General features: G+C 52.4%; 2 protein-coding genes across 23 annotated transcripts in view; both read left to right on the forward strand.

Annotated features, from left to right (window-relative positions):
* ARMH3 (armadillo like helical domain containing 3) overlaps nucleotides 1-3,989 on the forward strand; it is a 173,211-nt gene extending 169,222 nt beyond the window's left edge. For all 15 annotated transcript variants that reach the window (XR_011522416.1, XR_011522399.1, XR_011522417.1 and 12 more), the window contains one exon: nucleotides 2,260-3,989. Coding sequence is in view for 6 of the 15 variants with exons in the window: in XM_070558320.1 (XP_070414421.1) it covers nucleotides 2,260-2,352 (93 nt within the window). In the remaining 9 variants the exon portion in view is untranslated. The remainder of the gene's footprint in view (nucleotides 1-2,259) is intronic.
* A 1,500-nt stretch (nucleotides 3,990-5,489) lies between these two features.
* Nucleotides 5,490-23,109, forward strand: KCNIP2 (potassium voltage-gated channel interacting protein 2). 8 transcript variants are annotated; one of them, XM_008520861.2, is made up of 10 exons: nucleotides 5,490-6,055; nucleotides 18,211-18,306; nucleotides 19,163-19,216; nucleotides 19,892-20,016; nucleotides 20,390-20,459; nucleotides 20,633-20,703; nucleotides 20,843-20,950; nucleotides 21,133-21,237; nucleotides 21,375-21,437; nucleotides 21,719-23,109. In XM_008520861.2, the coding sequence occupies exons 1-10, from the start codon at nucleotides 5,983-5,985 to the stop codon at nucleotides 21,764-21,766; spliced, it is 813 nt and encodes a 270-aa protein (XP_008519083.1). In that variant the 5' UTR covers nucleotides 5,490-5,982; the 3' UTR covers nucleotides 21,767-23,109. The 8 variants fall into 8 exon arrangements, with proteins under 8 accessions (XP_008519083.1, XP_008519088.1, XP_008519086.1 ...); XM_070558421.1 differs by having other exon boundaries at nucleotides 5,656-6,055; nucleotides 18,211-18,296; XM_008520864.2 differs by lacking the exon at nucleotides 19,163-19,216 and having other exon boundaries at nucleotides 5,649-6,055.
* The last annotated feature ends 847 nt before the right edge of the window (nucleotides 23,110-23,956 follow it).

Here is a 23,956-nt window from a genome sequence, read left to right on the forward strand (position 1 = left end):
GCATTGCCCACCTCTTTTCTGCAGCCATGGAGACAGCCCTTTCACAGCTCCAGCTGGGCCTGGGGTTTGACGTGTGTTCCCAAGGGCAGCTCTGGCTCATTACTCCTTATCCTGTCCTCGGAGCAACTAATGAGAGTACAGTCATGCGTCGCTTAACAACAGGAATACATTCTGAGAAATGTGTCGTTCGGCGATTTCATCATTGTACAAACATAGAGTGTACTTATACAAACCTACGTGGTACAGCCTACTACACACCTAGGCTATTTGGTACTCACCATATGGGACCATTGTTGTATATGCAGTCCATCATTGACCGAAACGTTGTTATTTGGTGCATGACTGTAATTGATTCTCCTCCTTGTGTAGTCACTTCTTCCTAAATTCCTAACTGGCTCCTGGTCTGAATGCCCTCCCAGTCTAGTTCTCCAGTCTTCACTTCCTATCCCTGCTGTCACTTTTCAATCACTCAGCTTTCTACAGCCCCCACCCTTGGCCGCCTGCAGCCAGTGAGCATTTGCTCTGCCCCCTACTCCACCTCCAGGCCACATCTCCACAGAACTGGACTCTCCCTGTTGATGGTTCCCATCCTGCCCTGTGCTCAGAGCTGCTCAGGCAAAGCTCAGCCTCCCGGTAGTCCTGCCACTCTCCTTGCCTGGTTGTATGCCACCATCCTGGCTTCAGGCTGAGATCAGGACACACAGGCCTCTGTACCTACTGCCCACGTCCTCAGACCTCTCACTGCTGGGGCAGAACTTACATTAGCCCAGCTTCTACTTCCCCATGTGGAGTCGTAATGAAGGATTTAAATCATCTGTCTTTCGCTAAATACAGCCCAACTCTGACCCTGACATGAAATTCCCGGGATTTTGGACTTCCCCAGGGTGAGGAAGATGCTCTAGGGTGAGTTAGTTGGGAACAGGGAAGCCATTAGTGTAAGGAGACAGCAGAGTAGAATATTTTTATCGGGTGGTCGGCAAGTCTTTTAAGTAGATGTGGGGCAATTACTGGGGGCCAAGACTTAATAAAGAGAGTAAGTTATTGGAAGATGAAGAGGGTTGTGGAGGAGAGAATTAGAGGACCTCTGACTCGAGGCTGTCTGGCACTAGCCTCTGCCTTGCTCAGTTCTCCTTATATCTGTACCTCTGAAACAGGGGAGCAAAGAGGGTCTGGTCAGGTTTGGAGCTAATGAGCTTGAGCTGCCTGCTGTTTGCCATACTGCCCTTTTCTGCCTAGCGACTTCATTAAGTTTCCCATAGCAAAGCAGAAATTGAAGGAAAGCTCCCTGGACTGTGGGACCCAGGATAGATACACGTTATTTTTCTCATCCCTCCTCTTCTTTGTCTCTCTTACAACATTTACATCTATTTCTCATGAATGAATCTCCTTCCAGAATCTACTGGATTCCTCTTAGAACCCATTCAGAGTAGAGAGCTTGGCCCTCTGACCCCTTCTCCATAAGTCTTTTTCCCTGCTGACACAGGCAAGACTTCCTGCAAGGTTCTCAGTCTGTGGGTAGAAAGCATGTGAGGTGAGCAGTGGGGACACAAAAGAATATACCTGAGACTTTCCTCTAAATTGCGGAGGCATCTTTGTGGTATGGAAACAGTACTGGACTAGGAGTTACTAAACTTAGGTTTTGCCTGGGACTCACTAGCTGTGTGACCTGACCCTGGTCATTAGCCTCCTGGGACCATATTCCTGCCCTGTACGCCAGACAAGGGCTACATCTCTAAACGTTCTTTCCAACCCAAAAAAGTGGATAAATACAAAGGGAAAGTGAGGAGACTAGAAACACATCTAAAGAGAGGTAGCTCCAGAGCATGAGTCCTCTGGCTTCAGCTTCTCCTCCTCCACCAGACCACTGACCAGACCAGTCCCCTTTCTGTATGGCCGAGGCAAGGACAAAGACCTTACCTCAGCCCGCTTTCCCTGTCTGTGTTTACTTCTGCCTCTTCAGGTGCTCAGATGCAGATTCTTCAGAAATCAGGGGCTAAGTTATCTCTGATCACTTGATGGATAGCTCTTCTCAAATCCACTTTCTATCTCAGCCCCTCTTCTCTTTTTCCCACTATTTCAGAACTGTTTGCTTATTTGCCTGCAGGGATGATAGCTGTTAAGGGTTCATTTTCTAAGAGAGAAACTTCTAGCACTGCATCTTGGCCTTGTGCCTCAGGCACTGCCCTCTACTGTTTGTAACCAACTCTCTCTTGTTTTCTCTCTGCCTGTGCCCTCCCTCCTTCCTCCACCCTTTCCCAGGTTCGATCCATTAGCACCAATGTCCGGAGAAACCTGGCCTTCCACACACTCAGCCAGGAAGTCCTGCTCAAGGAGTTCTCCACTATCTCCTGAGGCCACACGTACCTGAGCAGCCACTGACTGCCCTTACTCATGAGGCTCCTGGGCTGGAGGGACAGGGAGGGGAGAGGGGCCTGTCCCCAAGGTTGGAGAAAAACAGATACCAAGTTCTCTCAGTGATGGCTGCACTTCAGTGGAACTTGGACAGCAGGGGCCAGGAAGGGCAAGCCAGGGATAATCTTATTTGGGGGGATGGGGATGGGTGGGCACAGGGAGAAGCCTTCAAGAAGGGGACTTCCAGGGTGGGCTCCCTGGACACCTCCTCACATTTCCAATTGAGTTTATAAGTTGTGGCTGCTGACTAATTTTCAGGAACTGTTGGGGCAAGCCTTAGGGTGATGCCAACACCCTGAGGGTCAATGGCTCTCCTAGGCTTCTGAAAACAGACTCGGATGTAGCTGGAGCCAATTCTGCTTCCTTTGGGCCTGGGACTGAGCTGGGCTTGAAGTGTCCCCTTGTCGTTAGGACCTTATCTCAGGCTTAGGGTAGGGTAGGAATGGGATACCTTTTTTCTATTTTCTAAATCCAGAGGTGACTTCTCTAGGAGACTGAAGATTAGAATCCACCCAATGCTCTGCTGTCCAGCTACCACTTTCTGGATTTGCTTCTTGGCACCAGGAGTACCTGTTAGCTTTCTCCTGCCTTCCAACCCATTGACTCGTCAGTACTTATAGAGTCACAACCTTAGCTTTTCATTTTCATTCTGGTTTAAATGGCTTTTGAGAGAGAGAGAGAGAGTGTGTGTGTGTGTGTGTGTGTGTGTGTGTGTGTGTGTGTGAAATAAACATTGACAGGTTTTCTGGAGCCCTCAGGTGCCTATTTTGCTGGTTCCCTTTCCAGCAGCTTCCCCACCTCCCCAGCCACCACCTCCTCTGGGAGCCTCTCCTGCCTGTGCTGAGCTCCCCTCCACGTGTTCCACCCCCTCACCCCGGCTGTTGTTTACATCCAGCCTGCCTGAGAATTTCCTCTGGGGTGGAATCTGTTCCTGCTGTGGTCTGGTGCCTGGGAGGGAGAGAACCTGCTGGAGGCAGGGTGCCCTCCATCTGAAAGAGGCCAGGTGAGCGTCATGGAGAGGCCGTTCTGTCTACCTATATTCTGGACGGAGACACAGGCAAGTCTCCTGACCTTTGGGAAGCTGGCCTGTGGTTCCTCCTCTGGACAGCCTCCATGGGACTACTGTAGGCTTTCCCAACCCAACAGCTGCCTCCTAAGTAGCTGCTGCTCTGAGATCCTCCCTTTCTAAAGCACTTTCTAAAGCCCTCAGGATGGCAGGGAGCAAGCAGCACAGGAAGAATCTGGGAGTAAGTGCAGGAATCCAGCAGTGAGAGCAGATCTGGAACCTCCCTGGCTGCTATCCACTTAGTTTCAAATCTCTTTGGGATACTTGCCCTCCTTGGGAACCAGAGTTCTGGCTCCAACATTGAGCAGATGCACTAGTTCCAGAGAATCCACTAACATGCTGCCATGTATAGATGTAGATTCTTAAGAAATCAGGGGCTGGGTCATCTCTGATCACTAGATGGATAGCTCAGCCTGGGGCATTTAGTGTTTTCCACAGTGATAAACCTCACAGGAACTGGAGCTGGAAGCTGGTGGCAAGTTGAAGTTATTAAAAATTGATTTGTATGGGACAGTCTTTTTAGTGTCTTTTTTTCCCCTCTTAATCACTGTTACCCAAGACTTTCTCAAAGACAGAGTTAAGGTAATTTCCTAGGTACTGGTCCTGTCTGGCTAGGGGACCCGTGCCTATCCTTATAGACTCTGCTCCTGACTCTCTTGGCCCTAGTGGAAACCACTTCCTCTCAGAGAGTTGTAGCCTCCCTTCCTTCTAGGTGAAAGGAGGGAGAAGAGAGTTTGCTTATCTCCAGACTTGGTGTTGAGGAGGCCAGCCAGGCCATCTGGGCCATTTCTGGATTCCTGCCAGCCTTTCCTATGAAACGAACAAGGGCAGGGCTAGGGCATGCGGCAATAAGTAAAGAACTCCCTGCCCTTCGTTTTAAAGGCCCATCTCTTGGCCCATTGACATATACCTATTCTAAGAACTCCAAACAGGAATCCCATCCTCTCCTAGAATTCAACCTCACAAGGAGCTGCCCGTTCTCTGTCCATGTCCCAGCATCTGTGCTAGGTCTGTGGAGGACCCTCTAGAGTCAGGGGAGAGCCAGGAATAGGGCATTGCTCCATAAGACAGTCCTTCAGCTGCTTGTACCCCTTTCATGCTTGAACTCCCACCACAATTCCTGCTGGGTTAATTGAATCAAGTCCTTGGGAAATTAAATGCAATTGAAGAGATTAAATATGCAGGTCAGTTTAGCTGGAGCTTTCAATCTCAGAGGAGCTGCTGGGCAGGCAGGATGACCTGGGACCTGCCACCATGCCTCCAGACCCACCAGTCATTGCTCACGTCCATTCTCATGGTGAGTGGGTGGGCTCTTGGGCTAGGAGCCCGGGAATCATCCTGAGGAAGGTTAGACAAGTAGACTCAGTCATTCAGTAGCCATTCCTGGGAGTCAGAGGTGGCTCAGCTCTATGCTAGCCCCTGGCTTCAGGAAAGGAGCTAATCTAAGAGAAGAGGGCCTCATAACAAGGACATGTCTTCCCCACTCTGTATCCTCACCTGGATGCTCAGATCTTCTGGAAAACAAGGGATCTAGGGCAGGGCAGGTGACAGAAGAGAGAAGGGCTGGACAGTTGAAAGAAAAAAACAAGGAACAAAAGAGCAAGAAAGTCTTAAGAAACAGACCTTGTTCACTTTCTTTTCCTTTTCTTCCCCGTTGGCCAATAGGGATCCTTAGATCAAGGAAGAAGTCACCCTGAGAGTGAATGGGACCCAGAGACAGGCCCTGGAGTGGGTGAGGGTGGGGGGTCCTTCTGAGAGAAGAGAAAATGATAGCCCTCTGGCCTGAGATGAGCCTGTATTAGAGGCTGAGTTGACCTTTATTCTGCATCCTCATTCCTCTTCAAGCAGGGTGGGCCCTGGCGGGGGCCACAGAGACAGATACATGAGAAGAGCACAACAGAGAAAATAGGGGCTGACCTGGAGACTCTCTGAACAGGGGACTCAGAGACATACCCGACCCGTGCTGACGGTGGGGGAAGGACTGCCTGAGAATTGGGGGCGGGGTTTCCTCACCGTAGGGCCTTGGGCTCCCTCTTCCACCCCTAAGACCCTTGGCTTCAGGTTTAGGGAGTAGTGTTTCTGGAGAGCCAGTCTCCCTTCCTGCACTTCCCAGCTCACCCTTTCACCGGGTGCCTCCCCCGAGCTGCAAAGAGGAGGGGGCGGGGGTAGGGGGAGCCAATCCCGGCAGCGCCAAAGGGGGGAGGCGCGGTGACAGCCTCGGGGAGGGGGCGGGAGGAGAAAGGCAGCTCGGCTCCGCTTTCAGCTCCGCTCTGCCTCCGGCTCTGCGCTCACCTACAGCCTAAACCTCCCGTTGCTGCCCCAGGACCCCCTGGTGGGCCCTAGACCCCGGCCTGGTCCCCAGACTCATCCCCAGTCCCGACTCTCCCGGCCCCCAGCCCTAGCAGCGTGCTACACCGCCAGGGGGCGCCGTGTGAGCGCCCTATCCCGGCCACCGGCGCCCCCTCCCACAGCCCAGGCGGGACGGGAGGGGGGCGCCTGGGGCCATGCGGGGCCAGGGCCGTAAGGAGAGTTTGTCCGATTCTCGGGACCTGGACGGATCCTATGACCAGCTTACGGGTGAGTCGGTGGCTCAGGAGTCGCAGGAGGGAGGGCAGATTCCCCCCCCACCCTCGCCCCTCCCAGACCCTTAACCCTCTCTAACTCCGGCCCGGCCCTTACCCGCACTCTACCCCATTTCCAGGCACCCTCCCCACTGTTCTGGGCGGAGGAGACTAGGGTTCAAAGCTTTAGGTCCCTCGGGGGTGGGGGGAGAGCAGGCCGGCAGGTGGGAGAGGCAGCAGGTGTGGGCGTGTGTGACACAAGGCTGGGAGAGTGTCTGAAGGAGGTGTTACGTGCGTGAGCGCCTGTCATTCCTTGTGTGTGTCTGTGTGTGTGTATGTGTGTGCACCTCCCACAGCTGATTGCAAAGTGCCCTAGGCTTGGTGACAGCCAGGGTGAATGTGATTGCGTGTGTGGCTATGCAATTGTATGATCTTGTCAGATGTTTGAGTGAGGTTATGTAGGACCCTGATTGTACTAATGAAGTTGTTTTAACCATGTGTCTCTGTTCTATATGCAACTCTGTGCTTTAAGTGTGTGATTCTGTATGAAGTGGCATATGACTACCAGAATGTGTCAGGGCTTCACTTTATGGTGATGTGTCTCTTTGTAACACTTTATTACTGTGAACCTCCTGGGACAGGCATTTGTTAAAGTGGGTTGTGTCGTTTTGTGATTGTGAGACTATGTGGGTTATACTGGCGTTTGATGCTGATTGTGTACTTTTGTGTGGTGATGTCTGCAGTGGGGCTCTGTGAGTGTTTATGACGCGTTTTACCCTTGCTGCCTCTCTGGCTTCCTGGTGCAGAAGGGGGTCATTAGTGCACACCGCTGCTTCCCCATGTTTTCTGCAAATAGCCCAGGTGGACCTAAGGAGGAACTCTAGTCTCCAGCTGCCCAGACTGGCTCCCAGGAGCAGCAGTTGGCCCCTGTGGGGAGGCTTTGGTTAGTGCTGGGTCAGCCCCCCCAAAAAGTACTCAGAGATCATTCTTACAATTGAAGCTCTTTCGGCCCCCAACAGCCCTCTCAGAACTTCACCCAAACCCAGAGAAAAACACCCTCTTGCCTCCCTTCCAGACCCAGATATAGAAGCTCTAGGCCTGGGAGGTACCATAGGGCCTCCCCAAACCACTTAGCTGCCCAGGCATCGTCTCTCTCCCACAGTAGGGAGGTATGTGAGACCAGTACATCTGTGCCTGTGCATATTTCTGGGTTTGGTAGGCAGATCCATGTGTTTGTGTGGGTGACTGTGTCACCTTGTGTACATTTCCATGTACGTGTGTGTTTCTGTCTCTCATTGTGCAGCCTGCTCAAGAACCTCAACAGAGAATGGGAGGAGGGAGACTGTCTCCCCTGTGTCTGAAATGAGCTGGGGAGGTGAAGGGAAGTTTTGATCCTCTTCTGTCTTGAGAGAAGTGAGGTTAAGAATTGGGGAGAGGGAGAGGACTAGGCTGTAATGCCTTGAGAAAGTGTCTCCCCCACTCATTGACCCTAGAGAGGTCATAGTCCCTATGCCGAGACCCGCAGAAGGGGGAGCCCTTCCACTCAGGCAGGCCCTAGATGTGTCTCAAAACTGGTTGGAATTCAAAGGTCCAGCTGTCTGGCTCTGCTTTGAACTCTGTTCTCACCAACTCAGGATTTTGAGAGTAGTAAGGGCCCCGGGGCCCTCATTAACACCACATTAGTTACTGTTTACTTCCTGCTTTAATTGATTCTTCCTTTAGTGGAATCATCCCCTCCCCACTTGGCTATTTGAATCAGATTGGATGAAGGTGGGGAAGCGCTCGTGTTGAAAGGTGCAGGAATGAAGTGTGAGTACCAGCTATGTATAACTTTTGCTCTCTGGGGCTCACTTATCTCATCTGTAAAATGGGGAATACCACTGCCTGCCTCCCACGGGAAATAGGTCAAATCTTGACGAGCGTCAAGAATCGCGTTCCATATCATCAGCATCCTCGCTGTAGATAGCTCCACACACGACTAGGAAAGTAGAAATAGGGCTACCGGGAGCTCTCCTTTCCAAGGAGGTCTTACCTTACAGCGGGAGACAAATGGGGTTGGGACGCCGACGTTCAAGGCGCTGGATGATTTGAGACGCCTGAGCTGAAGCCTGAAGGGGAGTCGTTGTCCGCGGTGCTGAAGATCGCGCAGGGCGAAGGTGCAGCCGGGCCGTCCGAGTTCCCAGATTTCCTTTCCCGTGCAGGCGGGATTCCTTGGATCAGACTTGAGGGTAGTCTTTGGCTCCCGTCATCCTGGCCCATCAGGCTGACAGAGAGGGGGCCCTAAAGTCATACCTCAGGACATCCTGGGGGCCCTCGACCGCTTTCCTTCTCTACTCCCACCCCAGGCTCGAAACAAAACTGGGGAGACTTCTGGGGGAAAAAAATCCCAGCCCCGCCCTGCCTCTAACCCTTTCAGTCTTCCGAGCCGAGCAGGTCCGCTTGTTAGTGCGGGAGGGTGGGGAAAGGCAGCGATCAGCAGCGGTTCTGTCCTAGCCGGAAGTGAAGAAAGGACTGGAGATGAGAGAGTTGAGACCTGGCTGGCTAAGGCCTGAGCTTGGGTCCTTGGACCTGGGATCTCCGGAGTCCCGTCCCTCTGGCCATAGATATCGTTCCCCGGACAGGGGCGCCCCCGTGTGGTGTTAGAGGAGCCACGCTGCTGCTTCTGGCTTAGTGGAGCTGATTCCGAAAGGGAATGTCGCCAGATCAAGTGGTGAGATTTGCGTGGAGTTTGCAGTTGACTCTCGCCTCACCTATGTAGGATTTTTATCCAAAAATATGGAATCCCAGTCGGAGGAGTGGGACTATGTCTCCTGTAGGCTCTCCCAGCAGTTTGAAATCATTATTGGGTCCTGGAAGGGTTTACTTTGGGTATAATCCAGGAAAAAGGGGTCAGGGCCGGCACTGAGGGGGGTTTCTTCTTCCTCCTCTCCTGATGCATTTGACTGGCTGTCAGCGTATGATGGGAAAATGTGTGAACCTGCTGCACCAGGACAGAGGGACACAAAACAGTTATGAGAGAAGGGGATTCAGAGCCAGGAGACAGAGACCAGCAGGGGCACATCCCTGCTGCCTCCTCTTTGCCATCCTAATACACTGGCCAATTCTTCCTTCTCCCTCCTGCTCTCTCTCCCATTGGTCTAGGAAGTCTGAAAGTGTGGGAAGTTACCATGACAACTGTGTCCTCTTACCCTTTCGCATCTCCGTATCAAACTGAGAGGAGGAGGGGTGCGACAGGCAGAGAAGGGGGAGCTGAAGAGGGGCAGTAAAAGATAAGGTTTATTCCCCTTCCAGCTCCCTTTTCAAAATCCGTGGGTGCTCCATTCCCCGTCAGAAATCCAGAAAACATTTCCAGAGAAGGCTGTGAGTAGAGTCCGTCCCCCCGTTACCGCTGTCGCCACCTCGCACCAGCAGAGGAACTTTGGGGACGGGTGCTTCAGATGATGGGGACATGGTGAGTTCCCCTCATGTGGCCCGGAGAAGATAGGGAACGGAATGAGGCTCTCATGTCTTAAGATCCTCGTCTTGCGGGTCCGCCCCTCCGGCGCCGCCCACTCAGGGCCCACTAGGATGAGGGCGGAGACTGGACCGCCCAGGGCCTTGGGGGCGGAGCTTGGCTACTGCGCTCTCTGCCGAACCATGAACCGATGCCCCCGCAGATGCCGGAGCCCGTTGGGGCAGGCAGCGCGATCCCTCTATCAGCTGGTGACTGGGTCACTGTCGCCAGGTATGAGGAAGGGAGAAGGGGGCTGGACCCCGCAAAAAATGAGTGAAATGGGATAGGTGGCTTACAGAGGTGGGGAGGGAAAGGGCCCCTCACAGAGATGGAGGGAGCATGATCCCTCAAAGAAAGGAGTTTAAAAGGCAAGACCCCTGACAGAAGTGGAGCTAGGGATAGGGTCCCATACAGAGAAGGTGGAGGAGATAGGGGGTCTTCAAAGAAGAAAGGAGAGGAGGCATCACGGTCCCTCACAAGGGTGGAGGAGGGGCCAGGGCTTTTCACTGAGGGCAGAGGAGGGGACCTCAAGCAGATGGATGTAAGGGGCAAGTCCCCTCACAAGGATAAAAGGAGGCAGCTTGCCGCAGAGCAGGGAAAAGGCACAGCCCTTTGCTGAATTGCTTAGTTTAATGGGATATTAAGATGACTGGGGTCAGTGTCCAGAAGGAAAAAATCCTGAGATAGGAACAGACCAACATGAACTCAGCTAGTGAGTTTGTGTATGAAGGGATGGATAGACTCGTGTGGCATAAGGATTGTATGTCACCGTTTTTTCTATCTCTGGGAACCTGTATTAAGGAGGTTGTGCATCATTGGGGTTGTGATCACTGGGGCTGTGCATCCCTGGGGTTGCATATCCTTGAGAGTGAGACTGCATGTACCTGGAATTCTATGCTTTAGAGTTGGGTTGGGGATTCCTGAGTTAGTTGTGTAGCTTTCACAAGGTTGTACCTTGGTGTGAGATTTGTGGGATTTATGACATGTGGATTGTGGGTATCATGTCATGGCACTGCTGAGATTTACACACACCTCCACTTGGGTTTCTTAAGACTGCCTTGGCAGGGCCCACAAAATCCAGTATCTCCTCCCCACTTGGCCTGGGGAGATGAAAACAACCTAGCCCGGTGGCATTCTGGGATCGGTAGTTCTCTGGTTCTCTCCATGGTATCCACTTGAGTCCCTAGAGTATAGGTAGGGCTCTCCTTGCCATGTGCTTCCCAGAAGTGGGGGAGATGGGGCTGAGCCAGAGCCATGCTTGGAAGTCTCTTGGGGAGCGTGCATCTCCCAAGCCCCCTGCTTGGGCCTGTCTCCAATGACAGATGACTGGAGCCAGGCAGGGCCAGCTCTCAATCATAGCAGGCATGACTTCCAGGCCCCAAAATAGCCCCAAGGCCTAGGGAGGTCATTAATCACCTGATGCAGCTGGGGGCTGCTATGTCTTTTGGCCTGGCTGGGGATGTAGTGGGGCTGGGGGACTGAGAGAAGAGCTCTGCGATCTTCACTGGCTGGAGTCTTCACTGGGGGAGCAAGTGCAGACAGGAAAGTGGGACAGTTGCATAGGGTGGGTCCCCCACCCGTAAGGCAGTATTACTCTAGGAGGTAAACGACTAGATGATAGGAATATTTCTGTGGTTAGATTTGAGGGACTGGAGAGGGCCCACTTAATGCTTCAAGATTCTTTTCTGTGAGCCCTCACTCTGCCTGAAGTGCTTCCATTAAGACTTCACTCCTTTGGGTGAAGAGCTAAGTCTCTGAAGGTTGAGGGTGGAGGTGAGAGAGGGAAGAGGAGAGTCCAGGGACAGGGCAACTGGGTGCAAAGTTGTCAGTCTTCCATCTGTGAATCACCAGCAGAGAGCAGGGAGATGTGCTGTGCTGCCTCTGTTGATCCACATAGTCTGGCATGGCATTCAAAGCTTCATGGAATCCGACCCTTTTTGGTCTTATCACTCATAGCTCCCCCAACATGAACTAAGCTATAGTCACCCAAGATTCCTTGATACTCCCACACAGATTGGAGAGACAGCCTGAGGGAGCTGGCAGATCATTGGTTTCGGTTCAAGTCTTGATCCATCCTTTATCATCTGTGTTATCTTGGGAAAATCACTTCTTTGAGCCTCAATTCCTTCATCTGCAAAATGGATTTACTACTTCTGACTCTGACCACATCACCTGTAAACACAGGAATAATAGACTCTCTCTCTTAGGTTTATTATGAGGACTAAGTGAAATAATATATGTAAAGTATTCAGGACACAAAATGTACTCAATAAATGTTGATCCCTTTGTTAAGGTGAGCTGTTGACATTTTAGCCATCTTTTAAGAACCACCTCAAAAAATACCCTCTCCAAATTTTTCCTGGCCTCCCAGTTAGAAAGCTTTTGCTATAGCTCATTTCATAGCTTGCCTAGAACAGTTTCTACCACGTAGTAGGCACACAACAAATATTTTTTGAATGAATAGATGCTTTATAGTTCTCTCAAAGGGCTGTCTCTGCCTGTCCAGTGGGAGCTAGAACCCTTTTGGTTCACCTTTGTTCCATAGGCATCAGCTCAGAGCCTGGGATTCAATTTGTGTACATCCAATTTTTTAACATCTTTGCTCTCTAGGAGCTTAGAATCTAGTTGAGAAAACAGGACCGATCCAGAAAGATCTGGGTTCAAATCTGCTTTATCTCCTCTTAGCTAGGTGACCTTAAGCAAGTCCCTTTACCTCTCTGGGCCTCGTTTACGTCATCAGTGAAATGGGCACAATACTGTTCACTCTGTTTACCTCATGGGGTTGACATGAGAAGCCATCAAGATAACAATGTGGAAATCCTTTGGGAATTGCTAAGAGCTTATAGAAATGTAAAGGGGGGAGTGTCCTGTGATTAATAATGGTAGCAAACACTTCAGCTGTTACTCTGTGCCAGGAGTCTTTCTAATAGCTTTCCGTGTATTAATTCATTTACTCCTCCCAACAACCATATGAAGTGGGAAACTGAGGCACACAGAGATTAAGAACTTGCCCAGTTAATTGCAAGTAGCAAAGCTGGGATTTGAACCCAGGAAGTCTGGCACCCTGGGTTACCTACTATGCTATGCTGCCTCCTTTTACTGTTCCCACTAATAACATTACAGAAATAGATGCTGAGTTTTGAGGGCCCAAGAATGAGTTCAGGAGAAATTCAGGAAGCTGGGAGCCCGCTGAGGGCTGGAGGCTTTGAAGGGAAGAGAATTTAAGCTGCCTCTAAAGGATAGGTAAGAAGTGTAGGATAGAAGGAGAGCAGAAGGGAAGGCATTCCAGGTAGAGGGAATAGCAGGAGCAAAGACACAGAGATAGCACCGAGTTTGGTGTGTTGAGGGACAGAGAGGAGGCCAAGCTAGCTGAAAAAAGGGGATCTGCTGATGAGGATAGAAGGAAGGGTATTAAATGCCGGGTGTGGAATTTGGACAGTGATAGATATTTGCTGGTTTCATCTGTAAATCTGTAACTTTTCTAAAGTGTGAGAAACCAAAAGCAGTCCCTGAGTTGACTTCTTCCTGGGGGAGGGTGGAGGGGCAAGCAGAGGACCATGCCTGCCTGAGGCATACCCTCATTCTGAGTCCTCCTTTCCACTCCTTCCTGGGATGCTGCAGGGTGGGAGGAGAGGAAAGGGGTAAGGTATGGTCTGAGATGGATGCCTGACCCCATGTGGTGGCCATGTAGAACTGCAGATGAGTGAACCTCAAATTGAAGCAGTAGGGACCAGCCACCACCCCGACCGTCAGCCCACAGAGACACATTTATCCCAGAGCTGGACAAAAGAGGAGGGATCCTTCTGGGTCAGTCCCCCTAAACTGGGCCTCCTGGGTGGGCAAGCTGTCTAAGAAGGGAGCCAATGTAGCGTGGTGGTTTAGAGCAAAGGCTCAGAGTCAGACTGGGTTAAAATTGAAGCTCTGACACTTAACTGATCTGGAAGATTTGCTTACTCTCCTTTTGCCTCTTATACCACCTATAATGTGGAGATAATAGTACCTCCTTCATAGGTTTATTGTGAAAAGTCAATGTAATAATGTCTGTAAGCACATAGCACATAGTGAGCGCTCAGTCAATGTTAGTCAGCTGTGGCAGTAACTCAGACTCTTCTGGCTCATTGGCTCTGCAGGCCTCTCCTCACCCCACTACACACTCACGCACTACCACCACCACCAGCAGCAGGAGCAGGGAAGATGGAGGAGGGGCTCCAGGAATGCTCTAGGGGCAGGGGACACCATCAGCATGGGGTGGGGGTGGCTCCCTTGGAGAGTTCAGATTTCCCTCCTACCCTGGGCTTCTCTACCAGCTCAATAATGGTTCCCAAGGAGCAGGCAGGGCTTTGATAGCTCCTGGGTAAGGCCCCAGCCAGGAGGAATGGAAGAGTATAGTCCCTTCTCTCCCAAGGATCTTGAGTCTCTTGGTCCCTAAGGCAGCCTCAGTAAGTCCCCTCCCCAGAGGGTCGTGATAAGGCTAAGCAGCCTTTTTCCTGCCCAGGCTATTGGACCTAATCCTCCTCCCTTGGGCCTCAGTTTCCCTGTCTGTGGCCTGTGGGAAGAGAGTGCTTCCTGCCTCACAGTCTCCATGGCAACCGCAATCAATATTGGTGGTGTCCTCCTGACTGAGAGAGGTCATTGCCTTCTCTCCCCTTATATTCTCATACAGTTCCGTGCAGATACAATTACACAAGCACTGTAGACCCATACTCCTAATTATAGGACACATTCATACTACCAATCTTCAGACCCACATCCCACAACCTTACTAAAACACAGACACCTCACATCCCATACACACTCAGAAATACTCTAATATACTCACACACATACCGTAGAAACCCAGGTCACATTTGCATATATACAAGGCACACACTTAGTAGACAGGTGCACAATCATGTAAACACACACACACACACTTAAGAGGAGATACACATACTCTTCATTCAGACCAACACAGGAATATACAGACAAGAAAATACCCAGACACCCATAACATATTCTGGCCCAAATATCTATTACGTGTACATGTGCAGCTCATTGTTTCTCACACACATACATGCTGCCCTTCCCTGCTTTTCCCTAAGCATAGCTCCTCCCTCTGCCCCCTCCCTTTGGCACAGAGCAGCCACAGAGTATCTGGGGGAACTGTCCTCAGGGACAAGCAGGTCACTGCTTCCCTCCTCTGGCCTGGCCTTGCCATATCCTTCATGCCAGAGGCTCCTGAGGAGATGCCAGTCCATAGGCTGAGGTGGCCCTCTTAAGAGGAAGAGGCTGTGGCTGGGAAGCTGTGGTTGGGAGGCGTGTGGGGCATAGGCGGGGTGAGGCGGGGGAGAGGGAGGAGATCCAGGGAGGGAGATGGGGAGGGACACTGCAGGCAGTCCTACTCAGGCTGGGGAGCCTGAGGGGGAGATGTTGTAAGGAGGGCGGGCCAGCGTGTCTGAGCCTCAGCAGGTGGAGCCATGCCCCAGGCCCACCATGAACCTGGAAGGGCTGGAGATGGTTGCTGTGCTCGTGGTCCTCGCTCTGTTTGTCAAGGTCCTGGAGCAGTTTGGCCTCTTTGAGCCTGTCTCCTTGGAAGGTAACTCAGCTGTCTAGGCATGTCTGGGCTGCTGGCGGAGGGACAGCTGGCTGTAGCCTTGGGGAGGGGGTTACTCTGATTTCATGACTGGAGGCGGGGGTGAGTAGGTTAGTGATTGGATAGGGCATCTGGGGGAGATGAGGAGGGCTGCCTGGGGAATAGGACATCTGGGAGAGGTAAAGAGGGGGACTCAAGGAGTGGATCTGGGGGAGGTAAGGAGGGAGTCTGGGAGAATGGGTGTCTGAGGGAGGTGAGGAGAGAGGGACAGGGTGTTTGGGGAGGTGATGAGGGGTACAGCATATGAAGACTGGGGTATGGAGATGAGGGGAATCTGGGGCACATGAGGAGAGCTCTAGAGACAGGCAGAGGTATCTGGGGTAGAGAAAGGAGGTTCCAGGGATCCTGAGATAACACCAGCCTTCTGGGGATTCACTTTTGGGGCCAAACAGCACCTCTGAAAATACGTATGACTCTCCACGCCTCTATCCTTGCCGGTGTAGGTTACAGAGTGTGTGTGTGGACTCAGTGTGTGAGAGATATGGGGGGTGTGACTGTGTGTCCATGTGTGTAAAAAGGACAATTTATGTGACTATGTGAGACTGTGTATGTGACAGGGTGTGTGGCTTTCTGAGATGGTGGATATGACTGTGCCTGAGGGGTACAGGGTGTGTGGCTAAGCCTCTTTGGTTATTGGATTACATTTGTGGCTATTCCCAGAGCTCCCTGAGGATATACCAGCTCCATACCCAAGGCTTGGAATGGGAGTGGGTTCTGGAGGGACACTAGTGGGAACACTGTGAATGAGACATTTATAGATCAGCTCTGGCATGAGGGTGAGGGTGGATCAGATCACGGATCCTGCTTCCCAAGCCCCCTTGCCTCTCCCAGTTCCTCTCAGGATCCAAAGGCAGAATGGTCTCCAAGGCCTAGATATTGGGAATGGGAAATCAATTCTCCACCCCACCCCAAAGTCAAGTGGGGAGAGTGATATTGGAGGTAGAGAGAGGAGCCCATTCTGCCTCCCCAGAGAGTTTCGACCTCTCTCCTCTCCACACAAAGAACTGTGCAGCTTCATAGCATGGCAACTATACCCAGTTTCACCAGAAACAGGAAAATGCAAGAACCAAGATAGGAGGGCTGCTGGGTAGACACCTGGGAGAACTGAAAAGATGTGAATGAAGTTGGGGACAAGAGGAAGTCCATGAATTGCCTACTCTAGGGTTCAGTAAGAGCAGAAAACTCCCAGCTCACCCTCCATCCTTTGCTGTACTTATTGAGGTGGGGTGAGGAGCAGGGTTGGTCCTAGATTAACTGGGGTTCATCCAGTCTTGAAAAGATGAAGTCAGTTGGGCTCTAACTTGCCGTCCCCTTTAGACTGGTGGGGAGAGGGGTCATCCAGAAAACCCAGGCGTCCTATAGGCTAAAGGCAGCCACTTTCACTTCCCACCTTCCAAGGAGCCTAGCGGAGACTGAGTCCTGGGTGCAGGCAGGGGACCAGATAAGGGGGGATATATAAGGAGGGGGAGGATGAGAGAGGTGAGGGAGCCGTCCTCTAGTCCGGCTACTACACCACTGGAGGCCCCAAGCTCAATCCGGCTTCGGGAAACCAAAGTCCAGGCTAATGGAGCCCTAGGCCGGGGGCCAGGCCACCATCGATCCACTGCCTCTCTCCCACCCCTCCCTAGCTCCTGTGGGGGAGGGGAGAGAGAGACCTATTGGAGGGGGAGAAGGCATTCACTGCAAGCAGTTACCTCCTGGGAGCACAGCCTTGTCTTAAGGGTGGAGCCTGGCTTGGGAGGGTGGCGCCTGCGTGGGAGCTGGGGTGCCGGAGTAACCTACAACCAAAGGAAGTTGAGCCCCTCCAGGAATGGACTGAGGCCAACTTCAGTGTGCCAGATCCAGTGGACTTTGGCCCTGGAGTCTGGAGGTATGTGCATCTGGGAGACAGACAGACACACCAAGGCAGAGGGTCTCCCTGGGATGCAATTAAAGCTGTGGGACATGTGTGTAAATAAGGGGACATGAGGTAAACTGTCATCAGTGGGCTCTGGCTAGTCTCACATTACACCAAAATACTCATCTTCGAGGTCTGTTGTTGCCTCAAAGTTTGCTATCATTTCACCTTCAAAGAGTAAGCCATACTGAAAGGGACTGGGAAGGGACATACTTTTAGGATGGGTAAGTTAGCTGATAAGGAACCTGGTTCCACTGGCAGGAAGATTCTAGGTGCCTTGGAATGAAGGGCTATAGGAGAGAAAGGTGAGTGTACCCAGGACGAATGAGGGTTCGGTGGGTGAGCTGTAGTCTTAGGTATCTGGGAGCCCTTGGCACCTGGGTCACAATATGATATGGGTGTGTGTCATGGTGACCTTGATATGTGTCATAATGTCATAAGGTCACAGAGTGTCATAGTGTCCTTAACACACTGTGCCATGATGTTCTAGGGTCATTGTGTGTTCTTGTGTGGTTTGATCATGCTGTATGAAAGATGGCCTGTATGGGTCCTCATATGTGTGTGTCATGTTTTTCCTAGGTCACACTTGTATATGTTTGTATTAAGGAGTACTAGGTCAAAGTGTGTGTGTGTGTGTCTGTGTGCATGTGTTGGAGCCTGCTTAATTAGGGCATTGGGTGTGAGTGAGTTATTGGGTATCAAGCTGTCACTGTATGGCATCCATTATTCTGTAATTTATCATTCTATGTGCACTATACACACCTGTCACTGTATGTGTGTGTGTGAGAGAGAGGTGTTCCTACCCAGGCAATCCTTGGGTTGGATATCACCCTCAGTGGTCAAGCCATAGCGCTGGAGCCAAGGGCACTGGTCAGCAGACACTAAGGCCAATGCCCCTCACCCCCCCGGCCGCCTGACTGTCCTCAGGCTGTGTCCCATTATACAAGGTGCTTGAGCCACCTCGGTGGACTTTCCAAACCTGTGAAACCCACTGGGGGTCCTCTAACCCTGCCACAGCTACTCTCACCAGTCCTCCCCCAACACCCACCCCCAGTCGGGGTCGAATTGTGATAGTAGGGGGAGGGGGGGACAGGGAATAGAGGAACTGTGGGGGTTAATGTGCCCTCCTGGGGTCTTCTTTCTCCCCAGGCCACCCACCAGGGCCCACTAAAAAAGCGCTGAAGCAGCGGTTCCTCAAGCTGCTGCCATGCTGCGGGCCCCAAGCCCTGCCCTCAGTCAGTGAAAGCAAGTGCCTCTCCTGTGCTTCTGGGGGCGGGGCCATATGTGTGGGGATGTGACCAGCGTGTGTGTGTGTGTGTGTGTGTGTGTGTGTGTGTGTGTTGACCAATATGGCAAGGGTGGGGTGGGCGCTCGCTGACCCTAGTGTGAGGAAGTGGAATGCATGGGTCAGTTTTGGGGGCGGAGCTCGAGTGTCTATGGGCGCCATTCGTTGGCGAAATGGGCGGGATCCAGGTGTTTGGGCGTGGCCAGCGTGGCAGGGCCGTGGCCCGAGCCTTGCTGGTGTGGCAAACGTGACGGGGGCGGGGCCAGGCGACTGGGAAGGTCTGTAAGTGGCTGAGATGGGTTAGAGTCTGTGCCTCTGGCCACGCGCCCTGCCCCTGGGCATGTTTTGGGCCTCGAGATGTATGTCACCTGTGCCATGACTGGCGTGGAGAGGATGGAGACCGCCTTCTAGGTGCCGGTATACTTGGGTTTTTTAATCTCAGCCGGGTCCCCAGACTTCGTTTTGTCTCTAGGCTTCAGTTGGGCCTTGGCCACCTCATAGGATCATATTGCATTTTGCAAGCTATAAGGGCCCGTTTTGTAGTTATTTTTGAGAGTATCGTCATGGTTGATTTCGCTGGGTCCCACGTGGGGGTAGATTCCGGAAAAGGACAGGTGTGAGTCCCGCAAGCATGCGTGTGTGGGGTCCCTTTCATGTGTTTGTGCTCGTTCGTTACGTGTGCCTTTGCGCACGGGGCTGGGGTGTGTGCATTGTAACACGCAGGTCTGTGAGATTTGCTGTGAGTGTGAGGGGCGAGGTGTGTGTCTGCAGTTGGCCGGGTCTTCCGCTTTCTCGGTGACAGTTCCCTCCCTTCAGCATTAGCCGCCCCAGCCTCCCTCCGCCCCCACAGACCCCGCCCGCTGGACCCAGGTGACTTATTCTCCTGGTGGGGGCGGGGGCGGAGAGCTTCGGGATTTCGGGGTGGGGGCACTTGCCTGGGGAATGGATGTTGGGGCCTGGGGCGGGATTGAGATGGGGTCAGGGATGGGACCTTCACTAAGGCTTACGAGGGGTGGGGGCAGGGGTGGGATCTGGATGGGGCTTGCCTGGAGCTGGGTGGGGCATGGCTGGCATGGCTGGGATAGGCGGGACGGGCGGGACTTGGCTGGAGGGAAGGATCTGGGCGGGGCAAGGCCAACGCTGGGTGGATCTGAGTTGGTCTGGGAAGGCCTGGTCTGGGAATGCCGGGAGCTCCGACCCTCAGACGCCTCCTCTCAAACCCATTTTTCCTACTCCTCCCTTTCTGGGACGAATATGGGGCTGGAAGCCTTCCCCTCCAACCAGGGATCAAGGCCCAGGGGCCAGCGCCGAGTTGGACCCCTGGCTCTGGGGCCAGGCCTGGCCTTGGACGGGGCCCGCTGATAAACCTCAAAGCTGACCAGCGTTTTCTCTCCTAGCCTTGACGTCCTCGGCTTGGGGTCCAGGGAACTGTCAGGCTGGTCTCCAGCGTTGGAGATGGGGGGATGGATGGGTCGGTGATTTTGAACAGGGATCGTGGGGGCCGGGCCTGAGGCGCGGCTGTCCCCCCCCCACCGACCCCCACAGACAGTGTGGAGGATGAGTTTGAACTGTCCACCGTGTGTCACCGGCCTGAGGGCCTGGAGCAGCTGCAAGAGCAAACCAAGTTCACGCGCAAGGAGTTGCAGGTCCTGTACCGGGGCTTCAAGAACGTGAGTGCAAAGCGAGACCAAACAGGGCTAGGGGTGGGGCAGGAGGGGCGGGGCCTACCCAGGACTTCTCTGATAGGATGGCCTGGGTGCTTTGGGGACTGAGAGGGAAGAGGATGGGGAGGGAGAACCCCTTGCCCTCTAACGGGAGGTTCTGGTCGGTTTGAAAGGGGACGGAGCCTGTAGACTGGCCGGTTAGTTCTGTGTTTTTTGTTTGTGCACTGGGGAGAAGTCTTGCTTCCCATTAGAAGACCTCCATGGTGAGCCCGCTGAAGACATGAAAATTTTCCCTCTGGGAATCTCTGGGCATGGGGGGAGGGGGGTAATGAATGGAAGGAGATTTTGTCTGCCCTCAGTCTGCCCCCACCTTCCCCAGGAGTGTCCCAGCGGAATCGTCAATGAGGAGAACTTCAAGCAGATTTACTCCCAATTCTTTCCTCAAGGAGGTGAGAGGACAAGGCCGGAGAGGAAGCAGCTATCCATCTCTAGGCTGAGTGGGAAGAGGGTTCTGGAGGGACTGGAAATGCCAAGTGATAAGAAGGGTTTGGGGACCCCCATAGAGGTAGGAAGCCCTCCCGGGTCTGGAAGCCAAGCTTACTTAGCCACACTTATTCCACAGACTCCAGCACATATGCCACTTTTCTCTTCAATGCCTTTGACACCAACCATGATGGCTCGGTCAGTTTTGAGGTGAGCTGGAGGAGACGGGCCAGAGAGGCCTGTTTCCTGGGGCTTCAGGGTCAGGATCTACAGGCCAAACCCACAGAGGAGGTTGGGTGAAGGGTATCTGAAGACATGGTTACCCACCCCACCCCTGCCTCCTTCCCAGGACTTTGTGGCTGGTTTGTCAGTGATTCTTCGGGGAACCATAGACGACAGGCTGAACTGGGCCTTCAACCTGTATGACCTCAATAAGGATGGCTGCATCACCAAGGAGGTGCTGGGCAACTGAAGAGCTGGAGGGGCTGTATGTGTGGGGAGGTGCAAAGGGCCCATAGTAGGGAAACGTGACCCACATATGCATCACCAGCAAGGGGTGAGCCTGCCCTAGGCCCTAGGCCTCCTGGTTTGGAGGCTAGAGGCTCTGAGGAGGGATTCTCTTCTCTCTCGGCCTAACAGGAAATGCTTGATATCATGAAATCCATCTATGACATGATGGGCAAGTATACATATCCTGCACTCCGAGAGGAGGCTCCAAGGGAACATGTGGAGAGCTTCTTCCAGGTGCCTGGGACTGGGTAGGCTGGAGGGTGCTGGAGTGAAGGGAAGGAGGTGAAGTCTCAGAAGGGAACTTACCCTAGTTCTGCCTGCCTCTCTCCTGCCATCCCTCCTGTTCTCCCTATCTGACTACATTTTTGCAGAAGATGGACAGGAACAAGGATGGCGTGGTGACCATTGAGGAATTCATTGAGTCTTGTCAAAAGGTACAGGTCCTCGCCCTTCATATTTCCCTGGTCTGGACTCAGGGCCTGATTCAGTGATGTAGGGGAATGCTCCTCTGGGCAAAGTACTATCTCCCTAACTCACCTCCACTCCAGAATTCTGTTCCTTCACAACTCGGGGAGGCTCTGGGTGTCTTCTTCCTCACTGTCTCTCTCTGTCTCTGAATGTCCCACTTCTGACTCAGTGTCCCTCTCCCTGTCTCTGACAAGCTCTTTTTCTTTCTCTTTCTCTCCAATCTGCCTCTCTCACACCATGGCTACAGGACGAGAACATCATGAGGTCCATGAAGCTCTTTGACAATGTCATCTAGCTCCCCAGGAGAGGGGATCAGTGATCCTGGGGGGACCATCCTATAGTCCTAGTGCAGGTGGACTGCACCCTTTTCTTCCCAGGTCTGTCCTCATCCTAGCCCTGCCCTGGGGGCTGTAGGAATCCAAGAGCCTGGGGATTCAGTGGTCCAGATCTGTGGAGCTGAAGGGGTCAGGGAATGGGGAGAGCATATCTGCGGGGTGTTCCCAGCTCCCAACAGCTCTTACTCCCTTTCTGCCTGACACTCAGTGTTGAGGGTGCCCCTGCTATAGAAGTTGAGTGGTTCTCCACCTTCCACCCCAACTCTAGAAACCACAACACTAGACAAAATGTCTCCTGCTATGGTGCTTCCCCATCCCTGATCTCATAAACATTTCCCCTAAGACTCCCTTCTCAGAGAGGCTGCTCTGTCCTTGGCACTGACTGGCCTTTCAGACCAGGGCCTTTGAGAGCCCTGTAGGAGGGGGACAAGAATGTAGAGGGAGAAATCCTGGGCCTGAGCCAGTGGTCCTAGGAGGTGGCTGGGGTAGAGAGCAGAAAGTCCTGGAGATTGTCAGTGAGAGCTCAGGCATGCCAGGCTGTGGAACTCTGAGCTCCATAGGTCTGCTGTCCCAAGCCATGAGGATATGAGTTTCCAGGTTCTTCAGAAAACCTTGTCTTCTTGGAAACACCACAGAAATTTTCCATACCATGTTCAGTATCCCAGGAGAGCCTGGGATCCTAATGTCTCACTCATCCCTGGAAATCCTTCCTCTCCTTCCTTCCTGTTTGTATGGTGGTGGTGGCAGCAGGGGAAATATGGGTGGGAGATGTCCTGGCTGATACCTGCCAAAGTTCCAGCCTACCCTCTCTGATGGCTACAATTTAAGTTTTCATTTGCCATTTCCTCTGGAGGCATAGAGTAAGTCAGGGACTATCCAGTGGATACCCTAGAAGGAGGGAGGCAGGCATAGCATCTGAACCCAGTGTGGGGGCATTCATTAGAATCTTTGATTTACCCAGGCTCTATTCCAAGCCCCCACATAACCTCCTCAGTTTCCACTTAGAGTCTCCTTTTGCTCTATTGAATCAACCCAGAGATGCCCCTGAGCACACCTAGAAGGCAGGGACCATAGGACCCAGGTCCCACCTCATTGTCAGCACCCCTACCATGCTGCCACCCCTTAATACACTTGCTTGTCCCATTTAGCTGACCCTCCCAGTCAGCCAGGATCTGAGGGGAAGGGCCCCCAGAGAACCCCTTTTCTCATCAGAACACTGTTGACTGCTTTGCATTTTTGGCTCCTCTGTATATTTTGTAAAATAAGAAATACACCAGATCCAATAAAACACAATGGCTATGCACAGGCTGTTGTCTCTGCCTTTTTGTCCCTCTCACCCCGTAACTCGTGCTCCTACAGCCTTTTAGATACCAAAGAAAGTGGCTCTCTTTTCCATAGCATGGTCAACCCTTGGCAGGGGACCGAGATAGAGGTTCTGGAAGGGTTGGAAACCTACCTGACCTCAGAGAGGCCCCCATGTGCATCTCCCTCTCATATCCTTAGAGGAGACAATGAAGAGACAGGATATTGATGTCCGAAAGACTATGCCAAGCCAGCTGTCTTTTGGCTGGACATTCTTACAAGTTGAATCAAGATTTTCTAATTTACAGACATCTTAGTTAATCTCAAAGTGCTTTCTTTTTGAGGAGGGAATTCCCTTTAGTTTCCTTTCTGTGAATATCCCAATCTTGCCTCTAGTATGGACATACATTTGTGTCTATACTCCAGCCAAGAATGATAGGGGATCAGAGGGAGTAGACCCAGGGCAGGTTACCGTGGAGCAGGTGACACAAAAGGTAATAGCGACTTCCTGTGTGCAGTGGGAACCTTTCTTTGTTATGCTCCTGGAGAGGGGCTGCCAAAGGTAGTTTCCTTTCTCGAGGGCACCATTATGTGGATTATGTGGTGACTGAGCTTCACCATCCACAGAAGGAGGATCATGCCTTCTCTTCCATCACTGTACACATTGAGAAGGTTAAGGAAGGGGTATGGTGTCCAAGAAACAAAAACTTACTTCCAAAGTCCATCATTTTGTCATCTGTGTTCCCTGCTCACATCATCACACAACTATCTGCTCCTTAGGTCCTTGAGTTTCTTTGGGTCAAAAGCCCTCTGAAGGATCTGATGGAAGTTGTGGGCCCACTGTCCAG

The sequence above is a fragment of the Equus przewalskii genome, chromosome 1 (genome assembly GCF_037783145.1).
Source record: "Equus przewalskii isolate Varuska chromosome 1, EquPr2, whole genome shotgun sequence".
Lineage (NCBI taxonomy): Eukaryota > Metazoa > Chordata > Mammalia > Perissodactyla > Equidae > Equus > Equus przewalskii.